The 19,704-nt window shown below is 44.4% G+C and overlaps 1 protein-coding gene across 2 annotated transcripts in view; it reads left to right on the forward strand.

The window, feature by feature from the left end:
- Positions 1 to 19,704, forward strand: part of RYK (receptor like tyrosine kinase) — a 50,555-nt gene that overhangs the window by 13,849 nt on the left and 17,002 nt on the right. Inside the window, exons 2-9 of one of the 2 annotated variants that reach the window (XM_027729331.2) lie at positions 2,482 to 2,603; positions 4,134 to 4,233; positions 4,543 to 4,677; positions 6,487 to 6,543; positions 7,183 to 7,327; positions 11,103 to 11,203; positions 12,507 to 12,641; positions 13,983 to 14,069. In XM_027729331.2, the coding sequence (XP_027585132.1) occupies positions 2,482 to 2,603; positions 4,134 to 4,233; positions 4,543 to 4,677; positions 6,487 to 6,543; positions 7,183 to 7,327; positions 11,103 to 11,203; positions 12,507 to 12,641; positions 13,983 to 14,069 (882 nt within the window). The remainder of the gene's footprint in view (positions 1 to 2,481; positions 2,604 to 4,133; positions 4,234 to 4,542; positions 4,678 to 6,486; positions 6,544 to 7,182; positions 7,328 to 11,102; positions 11,204 to 12,506; positions 12,642 to 13,982; positions 14,070 to 19,704) is intronic. The other variant, XM_027729333.2, reaches the window with a different exon arrangement.

Below are 19,704 nucleotides of genomic sequence, written 5' to 3' on the forward strand. Positions count from 1 at the left end.
CAAGTGTCTGATAGCTGTGAGCTCTTCTCCACACTCCTTCCACGTTTGCTAAATCTGAGGTGGATTTCATGTCCAAACATGTAAAAATTATCTGAGCAAGGATTTTGGAAGTCTGCTGTTGCTTTTATGTGTTTTTCAAAGTTTTATTTTGTTTCAAGGGGGGGTGTGGTTCCCCCTCCTCCCTGTCCTACCGGTGGATATGCTTTTGCATTTCCCATTTGTTGCTGAGTGGGGGATATGGACCAAGTGGACAAGAAATACCCAACTTTTTTCTGTGTACTGTCTCAGGCTGTTTACATTCAGCACTTGTGGCATCACCTGCAGCCTCTTCTGTTCAATACCTTGTGTGAGAGCATTTCTCCCTGGGATTACTCCATTCTCTTGGCTCCTTCCCCAGTCTCTGGGGTTCTCCCCCTCACCACCCCCAGTACCTGTGGTTGTATACTCTGGGGTTTTGCTTAAATTTTGGGACACTGATGAGCCAGGAGGGAGTAAAAGTGTTTAACAGCAACAAGGATGTAGAAGAATATCTTGGCTGCATTTCTGTACCCTGGGGAAACAAGATGGATTAAATCAAGATTGGAATAAGAGGATATGTCCCTTTGCACTGATCTGTGCCCAGTTTTTGCACTAAACAGGAGGAATTCTTTCTCTCAAGCTGAAGCTCCCTTTCTTCAAATGCAGCTTGTCTACACAGTTCAGTGGTTAGTTTTGATTTATTTTACCTTAATTTCTTAAAAAACCCAGACTTTTGTGATTCCCTGGATTCTTGGAATACTTCAGGATACCTCAAATGCTATTTTCTCAAAGTCAAAGCCCCTTCAATATTCTTGACTTTCTAGCCATACTAAAAATAATTAATGGAGTCATAGAATGTTTTGGGTTGAAAAAAGCTCGTCCAGTTCCACCCCCTGCCATGGGCAGGGACACCTTCCACTAGCCCAGGTTGCTCCAAGCCCCATCCAACCTGGCCTTGGACACTTCCAGGGATGGGGCAGCCACAACTTCTCTGGGCAACTTGTGCCAGGGCCTCCCCACCCTCCCAGGGAAGAATTTCTTCCCAACATTAAACCATTCCCCCTTGTCCCAACACTGTGTCTCTGTGTAAAAAGTCTCTCCCTGGTTTTTATAAGCCCCCTTGAGGTACTGGAAGGCCACAATGAGGTCATCCCAGAATCCATTATTTACATTCCCATTTGTACTGTGGCTGTTTGATTTGAACTCTGTTCCCTCTGTGTGGAATATTCTGTGTCTCATTTGCCCAGTTGTTCTCTTGGCGTGTCCATACCTTGCTGAGCCTGGATAGCATTTGATTGAGAGCACAGGAGGAAGAGCTGTGTGAGACAAGGCAAAATGGTACTGATTAGAAATCCAGTGTGGTTTTTCCTGAGGATGTGGAGCTGGGATTAATTTTATCTCTGCAGGGAGGTAGTGCTTGCTCTGCCATTAATTGCTAGTGACACCCAGGGCAAGCTGCAGGGTCCTGCCCTGTGTTCAGGGTGACCTTGGAACGTGTGGCCCAGAAAATAAGGGCAGCTGCAGGAGTTTTAGTTTGAGAATGTGTGTTTTATTTAGGGAAATGCACCTTAGTCCTCTGTAATTAATCGTTTTGTGGGTCTTTCAGTTCTCCAGGTGTATTAAAATGTGTAGAGAGCATAGGGTAGCTATAAAATATTAGTGTTGCTGGGTGAACAAATGTCTCCTTTCACTGCATGTGAGGGAGAGTGACTTTGTACACGAGCAGGCAGTGATAGGACAAGGGGGAATGGTTTTAAACTATAAAAGAGGAGAGATTTACATAAATACGTCCCTGGGAGGGTGGGGAGGCCCTGGCCCAGGTTGCCCAGAGAAGCTGTGGCTGCCCCTGGATCCCTGGAAGTGTCCAAGGCCAGGTTGGACAGGGCTTGGAGCAACCTGGGCTGGTGGAAGGTGTCCCTGCCCATGGCAGGAGGTGGCACTGGATGAGCTTTAGGGTTCCTTCCAACCCAAACCATTCTGTGTTTCTGTAATCTCATTACCTTGACACTAATTCCATAGTGCTTACGTGCTTTGGGCTTAAGAAATGAGCTATTCCAGGAGGAATTACCTGTGATTGTCCAGCTGACAGTCCAAGGCAGTTTGGTTTGAGTGAACACAGTTGTAAATAAGAGCAAAACCAGAGCCTTGATTCCCAGGAGCAGACAGGGGTATGTTCGGGAGAGCCTGTAATGACTCTCTTGGAGGATTGTGTGAAAAGTCTTGTTTCCTTCCATTCCAGCTTTTACCTGTGGCTGAGCCTGTGGCACCTCTCTGAAACTGGTGCTTTGTGGGATTTTGAAGTGCTCTGTCAGTGCTGCACAACATTGGCCTCCAAACCTGCTGTGGAATTTAGGGACTTGAGGAAGTATCCGCTAAAAATTCAGATGCAAGCAGAGCTGGTGATCCTGAGAGTTGTGTTTGGTCCTGTTCTTCCCTGTCTCACTCTTCCCTTTCTCCTTGCAGGTCTCGATGCAGAGCTGTCCTACGTGAGGAATGATGTGATCAATCACTACGCCTTGTCCTTCAATCTCTTAATTCCCAGTGAGACCAACAATCTCCACTTCACCTGGCATGCTAAATCCAAGGTGAGCAGCAACTTCTGGGTTTGGGTGCTTGAGACATGAGCTGTGCTGCCTAGTGAATATTATCATTAGTGTTATTAGTTCTGTTATCACATAATGGCTCTTTTCTTTGCAAAAATTAGCATGTGCTAGGTGCAAAATACTTATTTATATGACTGCAGGCAGCAAGTTAAGATGATATATATCCAAGCTGTTCCTTTCTTACTTTAGAAAGGTTAAGCATTTATTTTAAAGTATTTTATGCTGCTTGCTCCTGGCAAGGTCCATGTATGTACACAAGCTGTGGAATCTCTTCTGTTGGTGCACTGGACACGCAGAAGGGGCAGCCATGAACTGAAGCCTCTGGAAATGATATGTACAGCAATTGTTGGAGAGATTTCTAGAAACATATGCCTGGAGACAAGGAGAACCTATAAAAACAGCATCTAGTATGTTATTACTGAGCCCTGATTAAATGGAAAGGGGTTTTATTTCACCTAATCACCGTGGCTGGAGCGTGCAGCAGCAGCTGTCAGAAACGTTGCCTGTGCTCTTTCCAGTTCCTTAACAATTTATATTTTCATATATTAAATGATCTGTTTAGTCTCTGCCAGATGTTCATTCTGGGTTGTTGGTTTTTTTCTTTTTTTAAATTGAGTGATGGTTGTTCTTCTGTCCTTAGGAAGGAAATGCTGCAGTAGGAGCAGTAACATGAGTTTCCTTGTTAGAGCTGCAGCCATGGGCCACCTGCATCCCCGTCCCTGCCCTGAGCTTCCTTGGGCCTGGCTGGGAATTCTGAGGAGGAATTTTTGAGCTTGTGATTGCACCACTCGGCACCTTCCCTTCTGACTTGGTGGGGTGGGTGCAGGGCAGTTTGTAGGAGCTCAGAAACTGGGTAGTGTCTCCACACTTGGCATCTTGACTGAAAAATAAATTGATAACAGAAATGAACCGTATTATGTTTTAGAAAGGAGGGAAAAAAATAAACTGTTGGGCCAAACAAAGTCAAACAAATTCATTCAACTGACTGTGAAGGGTTGGGATTAATTTCCAACAGGATTTTAGGACTTACAGTAGGCCCTGTAGGGTTTTTTTTCAGTGAATGTTTGCTGAATCAGCTTCTTAAGTAGAAACAAAATCCTGACTATAGTTGAGTAAATTGTTTCTAAGCAATTTTGTTTGTAAAACTGACTAGAAGAGGGGGGGAATTTTTTGAATTCCTATGGCTGACTTTTGAAGAAGTAAGTTTAAAAGTACTGACAGGTGAGGTTTGTGGGGGATTTTTTTTTAATACACCACTCTAAATTCTGCCTCCAATTTTAAAGAACGATTTCTGTTTTGGCTTTCGTAATTTAAACTATCACAAATGCCTGATATTTCAGTGTCACATAAGAAACTTGGAATGTGGTCACTTAAAATCACCAGAACTCTTTGAAAATAATGTATGTAGTTTTTCTTTTCTTTTCAAGAAGAATTGTGAAAAGGTATGTAGCACTTCTTTTTACTAATGCAGAGATTTCTGATGTGTTTTCTCTCTCCCAACTCTTGTTACAGGTTGAGTATAAACTGGGATTTCAGGTCCATGATCCCGTGGCCATGGCTCTGCCCCAGGCCAACATCTCTCTACAGGGAGAAGTTCCTCGCACCCTCTCAGGTAAAATTCCCACCCCCATCCAGCTAATGGGGGAATAATGGTCATTTACTCCCAAATACAGTTTTAGTAACCTGTGAACATTTAATATAAGTGACATAAATGAATTTAAAATCTATGTCCTTTAGTGCTCTGATAGTTGTCTGAAGTGATGAGGCGTGAAGGCTAAAACAACATTTCTTAATATCGAGTTATTTGACAGCGTGCACTATAAACATCATTTATAAAGACCCTTATCATGGAAAAGTTGTTCCATCACAATGTCTGAGAAGTGCTCAAACTTACCTGCAGTCCCTTTTGTTGTGTTCACAGTGTTTTGTGTGGAACTCTCCTGCACTGGCAGACTCGACTCCGACGTCACAATACTAATGCAGCTCAACTTAACAATGAATTCCTCAAAAAACATCACAATTTTAAATTTCAAAAGAAGGAAAATGTGCTACAAAAGTAAGAGATTAAGTTTCAAATCTTTTAAAGTTCAAATCTTTAAAAGGAAAAGGGAGTGGGATGGTGTGTGATCCAGGACAGGAGTAACAGAGTGAGTGTTGGAGAGGACTGGAAGAAAGCAGGTCAAATTTTGTCTTTCAGAGATCAGTGGGGACTTGTGGTAAAAGCAGAAGCTGGTGAATGAATAACTTTCCCCAAGAGTTTTGCTGTATTGATTGACCTCTATTTTTTACATATATATCAGAAAGCATTTTCTCTGTGCTTGGAAGGAAAAAAGGTGTTTCTTCAAAACTGCAACACTCTGAGAATTCAAATTGTTCTAAGAATTACCAAGCAAATCTACTTAGTTCATAACTTATGATAAGATTAGCTATTTAGTGAATATAAGGAGGTGTTAGTCTGTCAGACGTGGAGTACAAAATGACCTTGGGATGTAATCCAGACTCTGGAAATCCCAGATTGACTCTTTGGTGTTTCCACTTGAGAATCTGCAAGCATAATTTATACTTGGATTGTTGCTGCTTCCTAGAATTTTCAGAGTATTTCGTAGTATTTTGATAGGCATCAGAAGACAATTGTTTAGGAGGATCCCAAGAGCTGTGCCCTCCTTAGGAGTGGTTGTGGTGTCCTGTTCCCAGCATTTGGGGGTGGCCAGCTCTCTCTTTCCATGCTCCTCCTGGCTCTGATCACGTGGAGCCTTTGAGGACAGGACAGCAGTTGGCTTTCCAGAGGGACCTTTGTCACTTTTCTGGAGTGTAAATGCCCAGGGATGAACTTGGGGAAGGTGTGGGTGGAAGAGCTGGTGTGGCTTTGTAGCACGTAATGTTGGGGTACTCCTGTTCCTTGCATTGATGCTACAGGAAGATCATTCTTAATTATAGTAATTAATTATAATAATAAATATAATAATGATAATTATAATAATTAAAGTGCATCTCTGTTTATGGTAAAAATGGAGGTCTGGCTGATAATATTGACATTTTTACCTTTATGTTATGTTTTCCTGGGTATTTTTTCAACTATTCTAAGTGAGGGAAGTCAGCCCTGCTGACCCATTCACAGCTATGGATGTGTGGCAGAGGTTTCCATAGGCACCACACAGTTCTCTGGGGCTGTGAGACAAATCCACTTCCTAAATCATGCAGAAATGATTCTTATAAAGATCACATTTCTGCAGGTTCATCAAACCACCAGTGACTTTGTGTGTTGGTTGGTGTAGATCACCCAGGGATTTCTGACTTAATTTAGTGCCTAAGTTAGAAATACAAAGGAACTTGCTACTGGTTTTGCTCAGGGCATTCCTGATAGTTCCTCCTCAAGTTTAAAAAGGGAATAAAAAAAGAGGAGGAGAAAAACTCTCCGATTTTTCCCTGCCCTGGATTACTGTTTCACAAGGTGAACAGGCTGAACTGGGATGGGAAGGGGCTGGGCTGGATTGGATACAACTGGAAGCAGGAAAGGGGATGTGCAAGTGGGACCGTGCCTTTGCAGCCACAGAAATATTGGATTCCCTCCATGCAAATCCTCAGGGAGGTTCACCTGAAGGCATCTCCACAGCCTGCATTCCCTGGGTTTGCACTGCTCCCCTTGGAAACCAGGCTCACAATAAGCCTAATGAAGATTTGTTCCCTTTGTAAAGGACCACAGCACATGTATTGTGCCTTTAGCTGCATATTTCTGAGTATTTCAATAGGCATCATGTCTCTCATCCCTCAGTCTGGTTTTCCCTAAAGGAGGCAATTGGCTTCCTGTGAAGGGCTGCAGTCATAAAAGTACACCAAACTGAATGGTTTTGTCTCATCTCTTTAGAGCTTGAACCAGAAGTCAAATCTCCATCAGCTGATAAAAACAGCAGCAAGGCTCTCTGTAAGTAATCCTGAACGTATAGCTTTGGGTGTGAAAAGTGGAAAACTTGGGATGCTCTTTGGTGCCACAACTTTCCCTCTTAAAACACTCTCCAGGTAGTCTGTACTGTACCCAGTATTTTAGGGGGTGTGTGTTTGATAATTAATTTTATTAATTAATTATATTAACTAGTGAAGGGGGTGAAAACCCCTATTTCAAGTCCCCTTACAACTCTCATGTCCCATCTTAGGGGCTCTGGTTTCCCTACATGGCTGATCTATTTTCTTTAGGACTTTAGGACCTGTCTGGTTTGCTGTTCTGACCTGTCACTGTTGAGTGAATGGGACGAGATAGTTTCTTTTACTCACTCCTGCCTGGAAGTACCATCAGCTGACTGTGCTCAGCCTCCAGAGTGCCCAAAATGTCACTCTTTGGCCCAAATGCTCTTGGAAGGCAGTGGAGTGCATTGCTCAGTGTTCTCTTTACCCCCTGCTGTCTCTTCCAGTTGTTCTCCAGGATACCTGCTCCCTCCCTGCCTCCAGCCCCTCTGCTCACGTTGATGTAACAAACTAACAAATTGTAATTTCTTCTGGGCTTTGTTTGTTTGGGTTTTTTTTCTCTTTGAGAAGATTTTGGTGACTTTGTACCTCCCTGTTTCAGTTGATCCTGTAAACGCAGCTCCCACCACTTCCACCCGGGTGTTCTACATCAGTGTGGGCGTGTGCTGTGCTGTGATATTCCTGGTGGCAATAATCCTGGCTGTCCTGCACCTCCACAGCATGAAAAGGATCGAGTTGGATGACAGGTGTGTATTCCAGCTGTCCCAGTGCGTTTCTGGGACATGTCTGCTCAGATTTGTGGGAGTTTGGTCTCAAAACGAAATCCGTGGGATTTCTGCTCCTCATGTCAAGCTGTAGCAGGTATTACCTGTGTAGGGTTGTGGTAAGTGCTGTGCTGCAGAAAGGCAGCTTTTGCAGGTGCCCTGCTGTTTATGGGGTGGGAGGGTTGTGGCTGCTCAGTTTTTGTCAGAGTAGTTGTGTGGAGTGGGGAAATTTGGACAGAATCAGATTTACAGGGGTTGTCAGGATTGACAGAAAAATTGGTAGATACTTGGGCACATGGAAAAGGCAGGCTGAGAGAGCTGGGGGTGTTCAGCCTGGAGAGGAGAAGAGTCTGCAAAGACCTTTTAGCCCCTTCCAGTGCCTGAGAAGGCTGTAAGAGAGCTGGAGAGGGACTTTGAACAAGGACCTGGAGGGACAAGAGAAGAGGGAGTAGCTTCCCACTGCCAGAGGGCAGGGTTAGATGGGATATTGGAAAGGAGTTGTTGGCTGGGAGGGTGGTCAGGCCCTGATATAGGTTACCCAGAGAAGCTGTGGCTGCCCCTGGATCCCTGGAAGTGTCCAAGGCCAGGTTGGATGGGTCTTGGAGCAACCTGGGCTAGAGGAAAGGTGGAATGAGATGAGCTTTAAGATCCTTTCCAACCCAACCCATTCTGGGATCCAGGAGTCTATGGAAACATTTGTTTTTTACTGACATCTACAGGAGACTGAATTTCAGTTTTCTCTATCTTTATGGATTTTCCAGTATTCCCTTTGCTCTTAGGGTGCAGTCTGGGGATTACAACTGCTTGGTTGTAAAGCTGGAAATGTTGCACTCTCCCAAATGCATTTCCAATCCAGAAAAACCGTGGCACATGCACGTGAAAAGGGACTTGTAATGTTAACCTGAGGGCAGTGGAGTAGGGATTAAACACCGAGGTGGAAGAAAGGCTGAAAAAGCAGGTGGACTGAGGCTGCATCAGATGCAACTGTTCAGGACCTGGCAGTTTGAAACTGGATCCTTTGGAAAACAGCCTGTGGGTGGTCACCCCTGGTGAAAGGGTGTCTTGAACTACAGGATATCTTGGGCTGCTGCTGTGCTGCCTTTAACCTCGGAGGGTAGCTTTATCTTTTCATAGTCCTCTTCATCCTTTCATCTATTCCTTTCAGTTTTTCTCTCTGCCATCCCCTCCCCTGGTGTCCCCAGCCCACGGGGGTTTGGGGAGTCACTGCCTTCAGCAGTTGGGATTTCTCAAGGCTTGATTGACTTGTCACCTTCCCTCAATTCCTTTGTGCCCGGTTGTCTGCTGAGGGGGTTTAATCAGCTGAAGGTGCTAAAGGATGTGCAGCTTTAATTCAGAAAGGGAAAGCATTGCAGTTATAGTGTGTGAGCAGTGTCATCTGGGAGGTTTTGAGGGTGTCTGGCCCAGCAGCGGGATCAGTTGTCCTTCCATCCGCTCCACGGCACTGGATTTCTGTGGAGATACAGGCTAAAATCCACCTAATATTGGTCCTCTGTGGTTTGCAAGTGTTAATAATTTGCTGTAAATCAGTTTATGCCCTACTGATAATTTTTGATAATTTCAGGGAGGTTTCCCTGCCCATGGCAGGGAGTTGGAACGAGATGATCTTTATTGTCCCTTCCAAACCCAAACCATGCTGTGTTCTTATGAAGTTTGTGCAACTCCTGGGGTTTAGCTCTTCAGAGCACCATGTGAGGGCTTGATTTTGGAGCCCAAAGGTGCCTGACCTGACAAAACCTTGGATATGTTCCTGGGTAAGAGCTGTGGTCAGCTGGTGCCAGAGCAAAGGTGTAACAGAGGCAACATGTGCCTGAAAATCAGCATCTGTGGAGTTCTGTTTTCAGCAAACTCGCTGAGAGAAGAAACAACTTTTGATTTGGCTTTGAAATACAATCTCAAACTGTTGCTGTAAAGGGGTTCTGAAAGGAAGATGATAATGTCATTGGAGTTAATAACCTCCCAGGAGCAACAGTTGCTCTTAATTTCAAACCCCAGAACTAAATAAAACCGAGGAGGATTGTTAACTAGAAGCTCAATGCAGGCAGCTGAGTTTACAGGTGCACACAGATTATTTAAGAACATTGTATTGGAAGTCCAGAGCAAATGTTCCAAAACCTCCTAGAAAAGGCACTGGAAAAAGTGCCAAGGAAAGCTGGCATGGCTTAACAGCAGGATAATGGGAGTCATTAAAGCAAGAAGGCATCGTTCAAAAAGCTGACCAAATATGAGAGTGGGAAAGCTCAGAAAGAGAGTTAAACAAAAAAACCAGAGTGAAACCAACCCAAAAGGGAGGGTTTCAAACTTGCAACAGGCATTAGAAGAGTAATTCCCTTCTCAAACTTGCCTCCAGCCAAAGGAATCTGTAGGGCTGGTGGGTGATCAGGTTACAAAAGGAGTTTCCAGCCAGAGCAGGAAAAGTTGTGCATCCATTTTTAATGCAAGGACCATGGCAGGACACTTGTTTCCAGGGAAATGGGTCATGTTGAAGCAGCTTGTGGGTGAAATAGTGGGAACAGTTAAAATAAGCAGTATTGAGTTGTCAGCACCAGAGAATATTCATTCAGAAGCTCCAGAGGAAGTTAAAGGGGTGCAGCTATACCAGCTGTGCTGAAACCCTGCACGTGGAAGACAGGGAATGTGGGCATAATTGTAAAAAAGTTTCTAGAGAGAGTTGAGGTCGGTTATAAATCAGTATGCTTGTGTTGTGAGAACCAGCAGATTCTGTTCTAAAGAAAAAATTGAGCAGGTGTATCCACGATTGTGGTATAATGGGGAAGAGCTGACTTGGATTTCTGGTTTTCAAGGGAAGTCTGGCTTCAAAGGTAGCAGTGGGCCTGGAGGGCATCACCTCGTGCCTGACAGTCCTACAAGGATGACTGGCACTGCTTGATCAGCCCTCAACAGTAGCCCAAGAAGCATTCAATGTTGATTATTTGGCAAGGCAGAGGTTGTATTCCAAAACAATTTCCTCTTTGTCCTCCCAACACATTCAGCAGAAGCGGAGATGCTTTTAAGTCGGATAAAAGGGGGGGATGTTTCTGTGTGTTTGGAGTGGGACATCAAAAAAGGTTTTCTCTGGCCCTGCCATCTGAGCTGGTGACAGGTCCTGCCTTTGCCTCTTCACCTGTTCTTGGGCCATTACAGCTACAACAACTCTGGTAGGAATTTGACCGTAAGGATAAGACAGAAGACATTCTGCTGTGGTTTATCTGTCTCGTGAACACTCGTGCAGCTCTGGTCCTTCTGCCCACAGAAAGCATCTCAAAACCACATTGTAGATGGTCCTGGAAGGGACAACCCTTAGTGAGGGGAATGACAAAGTAGGGTAGAGCAGTTTGGGCTGTAAAAGAGTCTCAGTGGGACACTGGTACCGTGAAAGAAATGTGTGCAAGTTTTCTGTGGGTCTTCTCTGGAGTATAATGGTTGGTTTTGGTATGACAGGGTGGTTCTTGCTATAAATGTTTTGTCACTTTGATTATTCAAAAGTGAGGGGAATGTACTGGAAAACAGAGCAAATTCTGCAAAAGAAGCAAGAGGAAGCTGTTCATGCTGCAAGAACAGAAGTGCTGAGATTTTTGAGTTCCCTGAAACACAGTTTAATGTGTGAGCGACTTCAAAAACTCTGCTCTTTCCAAGCCTTGCCTGGAAAATCTCCTGGTTTAACGCCACTAAGTTAACTTTGAATGTGTTCCAGTGGCAAGCAGTGATGTTTTACCTGTCCATCTTTGTTTTAAACCAGCATCAGTGACAGCAGCAGCTCCCAAGGCCTGTCCCAGCCCTCCACACAGACGACGCAGTACCTGCGAGCTGACACCCCCAACAATGCCACGCCAGTAACCAGTAAGTGTTAATCTAAGGACAGACTTATCCAGCCATGCCACAGTCAGGAGGGAGCTCTGGGGCTCAGGAGTGATCCCATCTCCATGTGTTTCTGATGGTTGTGTTATTCTTTTCATCTCTTTTTGCTTCCAGCTTTGCTTGAAATGGTATGAAGTAGCTAAAAAGAGCAGTGAATGAAAAGGAAGGGTGGCAGTGGTTTGTATTCTCTGTGGTTGACTGGTCTGGTAACTGATATCATGGAATCTCCTGAGCTGGAAGGGACCCACAAGGATCATCCAGTCCAGCTCCTGGCCCTGCCCAGGACACCCCAACAATCCCACCCAGTCCCTGAGAGCGTTGTCCAAACCCTCCTGGAGCTCTGGCAGCCTTGGGGCTGTGCCCACTGCCCTGGGGAGCCTGGGCAGTGCCCAACCACCCTCTGGGGGAAGAATCTTTTCCTGAGATCCAACCTGACCCTGCCCTGGCACAGCTCCAGCCATTCCCTGGGGTCTTGTCACTGGTCACAGAGGGCAAAGATCCCACGTGCAGCACAAGGGAAAGGCTCCTGGTCACTCCAGTGAGGCTGAACAGCCAAGGAACTGCACTCCAGGTGTGTCCCTGCACTGTCCGGCTTCCCTCCAGCTGGAACAGTCCCTTCCCTGGAGCAATGCTGCGTGGGATAGCCCTCCACTAGACAATAATTTGAGGAGCAAAAATTCCACAGATAATAAATATATAAATATATAACACAGATAATAAATAAATAAATACAGAATTAACACACAACCCAGCTGATCATTGCACAGTTGCGTTAATTGGGTTTTCAGTAACATTTAAATTTTTAAGAAAATGTTACCAGAGTAATTCTCAAGATTTCTCTAATGATTCATAAACTTGTGCAAAGGTACTCTGTCCTTTCTGACTCTGCTGGTGTCTCCAGATGTGTGGAAGTGCCAGCAGAGGGCACTGGTAGTTTGGTTATGTCCTGCTGGGGTCAGGCGTCTTCCCTCTTCATTTCCTCCTTGTCAGGGCACTGCAGGGAGGTGTTAGTCACCTTTCCTCGGGGTTAATAAAGAGGCACTTTATTATTATATATTATTGTTATCTCGTGACACTGCAGGGAATCCTTGTGTGATTTCTTTTTCCCTGCTGATGATTCTTCACACGGCATCTTGTGTTTTTTATTGCTCAGTCCTCTTTTTAAGATGAATACATAATGTTTTTAGGGCCGTGCTGGTCTGTACCTGTAGGTGGTGCTGAGGTGAAGCCGTGTGCTTGTATTTTCATTCCAAGGGTATTTATGTTGGATTGTTTGGCTCTGCTGGCTCCTCAGGTTATCCTACGTTACGGATAGAGAAGAATGATCTCAAAAGTGTCACTCTCATGGAGGCCAAAGCTAAAGTGAAGGACATAGCCATCTCCAGGGAGAGGATAACCCTCAAAGACGTGCTCCAGGAAGGTATTTACAGCACTCAGACACTTTATTCCTGCCCCATGATGCCGATATATAAATACACAGATATTGATATATAAATATACATAGATTTTTATTGCTGGATTTTTCTGAGATTATTAATGGGTGACATTTCTGATCTTTATATAACTTTAGTGGAAGAGAGGAACGATGAGTGATGTTTGCACTTGGGGTGTGGGGAAAGCAGTTTCTGGAATTCATTAGAATGGGGGAGCAGCTAAAAGGAAATCATTGGGCTTGTCTGTCTTACCAATCTGGTCCCTTAAATAAAGGAAGGTTTTAGATGGCTGAGGAGTGAGGGAATCAGTTGGGGCTGTAAGTGGCCAGGTAACTAATTTTTGAGAATTCCTGCTCTTAACAACAAAAAAAAATCAAAGTGAAAACAACCCAAAGACCAGAAAAACTTCAGTTGTCCAAACTCAGTGTCTCAACTTGATAACCTTTGATCTGGAAATCTAATCAGCAGATGCCACATTTACAACCCTGATATCAAAAATTCAGAAATTACCTGGTTCTTTTCATAGAATATCCTGAGTTGGAAGGGACCCACAAGGATTCTGGAGTCCAGCCCCTGATTGTTCATTTTGGAACTGTTCGTGCACAGTGTTGATTGATTCTTGTTGATACCAAATTTGGGAAATAAGCTTATTTAGGGTTTTTTACCATTAATCTCTGAGTCTGTGTTCCCTGAGCAATCAAACTTCCCAGAGCTGGAGATCTGAGGTGATCATCCTTTGGAGGCAGGACTGCTGAATGCTCTGTGTTAGTCTGACCAGCAGTGGGAGGACCTTTGCTCCCGTTTGGTGCCTCTGAAGGTCTGGGGGCACAGCTCTGTGCTCAGCTCCAGGGTGAGCTCTGCAAAACCTTCCTCGCTCGTGCCTTCCTTGGGATGTGCCTTGTTTTCCCCTGTGCTCTGCCTGTAGCTGGGGTGTTGGGAGTCATCCATGACTAGAAGTGACTCAGTGCCCCAGCAGCACTTCAGATGTTTGGTGACAGAGCTGGATGAGTCTTAAAGGATTGCAGTATTGATACTTAATTTGAGTGGATTCTGCTGCTGTCATTAGTTCACTCTCATACTTGTCCCCCTAAATTCTTAGTTATCTAAAACCTTCAGCATTTACTGCCTGTAGTTGTGAATCCACCTCATGCTGGAGGTTGGGTTCTATATTGGTGATTTTATGGGATTTATAGACACTTTAATTGCCATTGCTCCTCACTTTCTGCTGTGGCTGATACATCCTAAAGTAGTGTTTTCTTAATAGATACTCTCTTAATGTTATCAGTGTGTTTTACCCACTTAATACTAATTGTATGTTCTCTTTCCAGGCACCTTTGGGCGCATTTTCCATGGAATTCTAATAGAAGAGAAAGACCCCAGTAAAGAGAAGCAAGTTTTTGTCAAAACTGTTAAAGGTATGTTTGCAAAAGGATTGGGTTTGTGTGCAGGCGTTTGAGTTGTGGTGCAGACTGAGGGTACCAAACCTGGCTCTAAGAACAACCCTCCCTCCCCAAAATATGCAAATGATTACTGCTTAAAAAGCAAAAGCAGTTTGGATGCTGCCTTCAGCCAGAGAGAACAGCAATCTTATATGGAAGAAAAATGCATATATTCTCTACCACTGCCTTCAGCTATTTTCCCTGGAATACTTTCACTTATTATTGTTCTAAGTAAAAGTCAGATTGTTTTTTTCCCCAGCATGTCACTGCTCTTTCCATCCACAGCCTTGTTGCCTGCAAATTGCTGAAAACCACCTAAAATACATCTTAAAAATCTTCTATAAATGTGTGAATGTGCACAAGGCAGGGCATGAGCTCTGCCTTCCTTAAGCTTTACTGGTGAAGTGTGAGAATTAGCATTCAGAACTGAACTGATACAAATAGAGCATCTGTGTCCAAGAAATATTTTGTTGGAGGAATTGAAATGGTGACAGGTAGACTTAAGAAACAAGGTAAGTAGAGATGAAAACCATATTATATATATCCTGTGTATATATTACATATATCCTACATATATCCCTACATTACATGTATCTACATACATCCCCTCCTCTGCACTCATCATTGTAGGAGTCTTCTGGTAGCTGAATTCCCAGTGCAGTGGTTGTTTCACCACTTATTTTTGTCATTTCAGTTGGGTGCATTATTGTCTTTTGGTTTCTCATTTTACAACTTCTTTAATTCTTAAGAAAAAAAAAAATTAGTCTTCTGTAAGAATTACAACTTTTTACATTTTTTTTGCCTTGCTGTTAATTTTTAAAGATCCCGATTTTAAAGAAGAAGGTGGGAAATGGTGAAGCTGCTGAATTTTGTTGCTGTTGAATCTTTCTGTTACCCATTTATTCTCTGCCATCTTTAATATGTTGCTTAAAGAAAGCAATTTTCTTGGTCTGTTTCTTGCACAATCTTGTGATGTTCTTTTCTCTGGCATGTCATAGAATCACAGAATGAATCAGGGAATCTCAGAATGGGTTGGGTTGGAAGGGACCTTAAATTTCGTCTCATTCTACCCCCTGCCATGGGCAGGGACACCTTCCACTAGCTCAGGTTGCTTCAACCTGGCCTTGGACACTGCCAGGGATCCAGGGGCGGCCACAGCTTCTCTGGGCAACCTGTGCCAGGGCCTCCCCACCCTCCCAGCCAACAATTCCTTCCCAATATCCCATCTATCCCTGCCCTCTGGGAGTGGGAAGCCATTCCCCTTGTCCTGTCACTCCAGCCCTTGTCCAAAGTCCCTCTCCAGCTCTTCTGGAGCCCCTTTAGAGGCTGGAAGGGGCTCTAAGGCCTCCCTGGAACCTTCTCTTCTGCTACCTTCTGTTCCCCCTCCTGACAAACCCTTCTGACTGTCATTTTGCTTTTATTTAATATAGTTTCCAAAATACTTGGCCCATGGCACGTGGGTTGCTTTTTATAGCATTGGATTAAACAGCACGACAAGATTTGTCAGAAGAGATCTTAATTTAGCTGCCTCCCATCACCACTTATGGAATTGCTATCCCAAAATGCAGCTTCCAATCCACTCCTAAATCCACACTTCTTTCTCCCTTGGATCTGTAGCACAGTTAATCCTGATTCCTCTTGCCCATCCCTTTGCAGGGAAGGATTCGCTGGCTGTGGTGAACTGGAGTGTGGTTTTAGGAGAGTGATGACATTCACAGGATCAGTCTGCAGAGAATTTCCCAGCTTTGGAAAGGATCTGTGTGGAAAAAGTTCAGAGTAGATTTTGGTGACACTTGTCTGGTTCGGGCAGCAGGGAAAATAACTGTAACCAGCCTCTCTCCTCTCAGCAGCTCAGTTGCAGTGCTAATATTGGGCAGCTTCGTTTTCCTACCCTGACTGTGATGTGTGTGTGTGTGTGTGTGTGTGCAGCTGGGACATGTAATAAGTTAGGAATTTGATCTGTTTGGGAAAAAAGCCCTACTGTCTTGTAACAGGAGTTTTTCCTTGATCTCATTCATCCTGTGGCCACACACACGCTGCTGTTCTGGCACAGACAGAGCAGGGCAGGACCATAAAATTGTGATGGATATGAGAACTATTAAAGTGACTTAAGTATCTCTTCGCTGAAGGCAAGAAAGGAGCCTGGGAGTCATGGAAAAGAGACAAGGAAAAAAGGCTTTGTCTGTGGAGTTAAATTATCCCTTCCCAAAAGTACAAGCTGCTCCAAAACTGTCTTGTTTTACTCTGAGAGGGATCAAATGAAGCCCATTTGGTACCCTGAATGTCAGAAAGCAATGGAGGGGGGCTGTGGGGTGGTTTAGATCTTTGGAAAGTGAACTGTGAGCTGCAGTTCTTTCAGGAGGTGCTGAGAGGAAAAATAACCTTCTAGAGAGAAAAACATCTTTCTTCTCACCAGGATCAGAGCTTGAGAAACTGAAGCCATTGTTTTCGCTGTTCTGACATTAAGGGAGTTATTATGGCTTTAAACCTGGAATTGCCAGTGAAATCATAGAATTGTAGATCAGTTTGGGTTGGAAGGGACCTTAAAGATCATCCCATTCCACCCCCTGCCATGGGCAGGGACACCTTCCACTAGCCCAAGTTGCTCCAAGTCCTGTCCAACCTGGCCTTGGACACTTCCAGGGATCCAGGGGCAGCCACAGCCTCTCTGGGCAACCTGTGCCAGGGTCTGACCTCGCAGTAAAGAATAAATAAATAAAATTTTCTTCCTTATGTCCAGTGTAAATCTACCCTTTTCCAAGCTAAAGCTGTTGTCCTTGTCCTGTCACTACAGGCTATGATCACAAGTCTCTCTCCATCTGTCTTATAACCCATCTTTTAGTATTGAAAGGCCACAGAAAGGTCTCCCTGGAGCATTTCCTTCCCCAGGCTGAACCACCTCAACCCAACAAGAACTACAGATGGGACTGGGAGGCTTCCCTGGACCATGAGCTCAGGTCTGTTGGCTTTTGGGAGAAAGAGCTCTGCTCTCTAGGAAAGGTGCCAGGGAAGAGTTGTTGTGCCGTTCAAGGAATGGTTTCTGATTGCTGCTTGTTAGGAATACCCGTGAATGAATTCTGGAAACTCTTCCTGTGTCCCTCCTTCAGCTGCCAGTGTCTTACAGCATCCATAACTTCCAAGCAGGATTGTTTCCCATAACGTGGACAGAGGGAATGTACTGTCACTTTTCTTATTCCCTATCCCAGGGAAGGGGACTGTTGTGGCCCTTGTGCTTCTCAGGCTGTAGGTACATCTGTATTTCCTGCTCTGAGGGGAGGGTTTGCAGCCTTGCCAGCTTGCCTCTTCCCTATCTTTTATCTCTCCCGGGGGTTGATTCTTTTCCCCAAAGGATCAAAAAGCACAAAGAGTTGGCTGGTTATGACAGTGGCTGCAGCAGCCCTTCCCACTTTGCTTCCCTGATGCTTTCCAGCCCTCCAGGAAGATGTTGAGCATTGCTATAAACCTGAAGAATGCTCAGTGAAACCTTGATTTCTCTGAGCTTAGTGCTTGTTCCCCTTCTTGAAGTGACCTGTTAAAGGAACCAGTAATACATGAAAACTGAGGGAGCCTGGACCTACCGAGTGTCCTGACAGGCTCTTGAAGTAGAAGAGCTCATCCAGAGGGTTTCCAGCAATATATTGTATTCCCTGATTTCCCAAGCTGGGATTGACATATTAGGTCAGAGTCTCAGAGAGCAAGTTTGAGGCTGATGAGGCACCATCAGTGCAGGAGGAGAATAGATTGGAGTGTGCTCATGTGGCATGATTGGGCTGGTTTCTCCTCCACCACAGAATGTAGGACTTTCATTTGAACCATTCCTTAAGATACTGGAGTAGCTTTCAACCAATTCAGTGATTACTTGTTCTGTAGCTCATAAGTTGATAGGACTGAGAAGTTGGAGACACTTCTCTTGCAGCCTCAACACCACATCTTTTATAAATACACATCTTTTATAAAGAGGATTCATCCCTGAGTTTCACTCCAGATCCCTTAGGAGAGTTTTTTCTTCCACCTCTAACTCTGGTTCACTCCAGGGAGAAAGTTGTAACATGCCCTGGTAGTGACAAAGTTTCTACCTGCACATTCATGAAATACATTAGGTTATAATGTTTTTTTAATGCTGTATCATCTTAACACTTCTGAGTGTGTCTGGATGCCTGAGCCTTCCATTATGTGCAGGGCTCTGTGCCAAGGAGAGCTTAAAAGGAAAATGGATATCATTTGGCAAAATTAGAGGTGGCTTTCTGGAAGCTGTAATAACTTTGGAAATACAGAGATCCCAAGATCTGGGGAAAAGGTGTTCATGTGTTCCTGCTTCCTCTGGATCCTTCATGTTGGCCACCCAGTTGTTCTGTTCTCTTTGCAGTTTACAGCTTCACTATGTTCATTTGCTAGTCCTCACTGTAAAAGTTTTAATGACTTTCATCTTTAGACTTTTCTGTGGAAAATTTGCCTTATTCCTTTTTTTTAAATAGACATCCATGAGGATTAAGGATGATATTGCCAGTAAGAACACAGATACGTTATCTACTATTTTTGGGGTTTTGGAATCCATGGATCAACACAACTTGAATAAGTTCTTTGTTAGAAGATGAGAGATTTAACATTCCCTATTTTAGCAGGGAATTTGCTTCCCTCGTTGTGTGTCTTGTTCTACAGAAGAATTGTATTATGAGCCTGGAATGCTTCCCTTTCCAGCAGGAGGTTTCCAATCCCCCTCAGCTTTGGGAAGTGTCTCGGTTGGCACATTTCTCCAAGCTGGCATTGCATCTCCTCCCAGTGATTAACAGAGCTCCTCTGCCTTTCTTGGGAGTCTCTGGAAGTCAGAGGGGGAAAAAAACACACCTTGGATTTAAAGAACACATTGTTTAATGGTGCTTTTCCTGTGAAGGAGAAAATTCTTAGCAGAACAAATGGAATTGTGTTATTCCAGGAACATACACAGTGAGGGTGAACTGTGCAGAGCCCTGACTCACTCAGGACCTTCTGGCCAAGGTACACTTTTGGTAAAAACAACCCATCGTGCTGTTCAGGATAACCTGGCTGCTCCCATTTCATGTTCTAACCACTTAACATTTTTCTGATGTACGAGGAAGGAGAGTTTGAAAACAAACCACCCATGGAAAGCACTGGAAACAAAGTCAGTGTGTGACAAAGGTCAGCTCTTAAAACTTCGTTTAACCAAAATTAACAAAGCTCTGGGGTTTGCTATCTGAGGTCATGAAAAGTGCTTTAGGACTCTTTTAGCGTTCTTGGCTACCTCTGACATTATACTTTAGATTTTTTTTATCCATTGCTAATCTAGTTAAGAGGAGATGCCCCATCCCTGGGAGTGTTTCAGGGCAGGTTGGAGCAACCTGGTCTAGTGGAAGGTGTCCCTGCCCATGGCAGGGGGTGGAACAAGATGAGCTTTAAGGTCCCTTCCAACCCAAACCACTTTGGGATTCGGTGATTCTGGTGACCCTTTAGAACATCTTCCTGCAGTGAGGAGGTGTAAGGATAGAGATCCTGAGAACTCAGGCTGTGCAGAGCAGGGAAAGCAATAGGACCATTTAGGGGACTTAAGTGTGTACAAGCAGCTTTGTGTTAACCCAGCTGGAGGGTTTCTTGT

Source organism: Pipra filicauda, unplaced genomic scaffold (assembly GCF_003945595.2).
Source record: "Pipra filicauda isolate LSUMZ 115617 unplaced genomic scaffold, ASM394559v2 scaffold146_size1912638_pilon, whole genome shotgun sequence".
NCBI classification, from domain to species: domain Eukaryota; kingdom Metazoa; phylum Chordata; class Aves; order Passeriformes; family Pipridae; genus Pipra; species Pipra filicauda.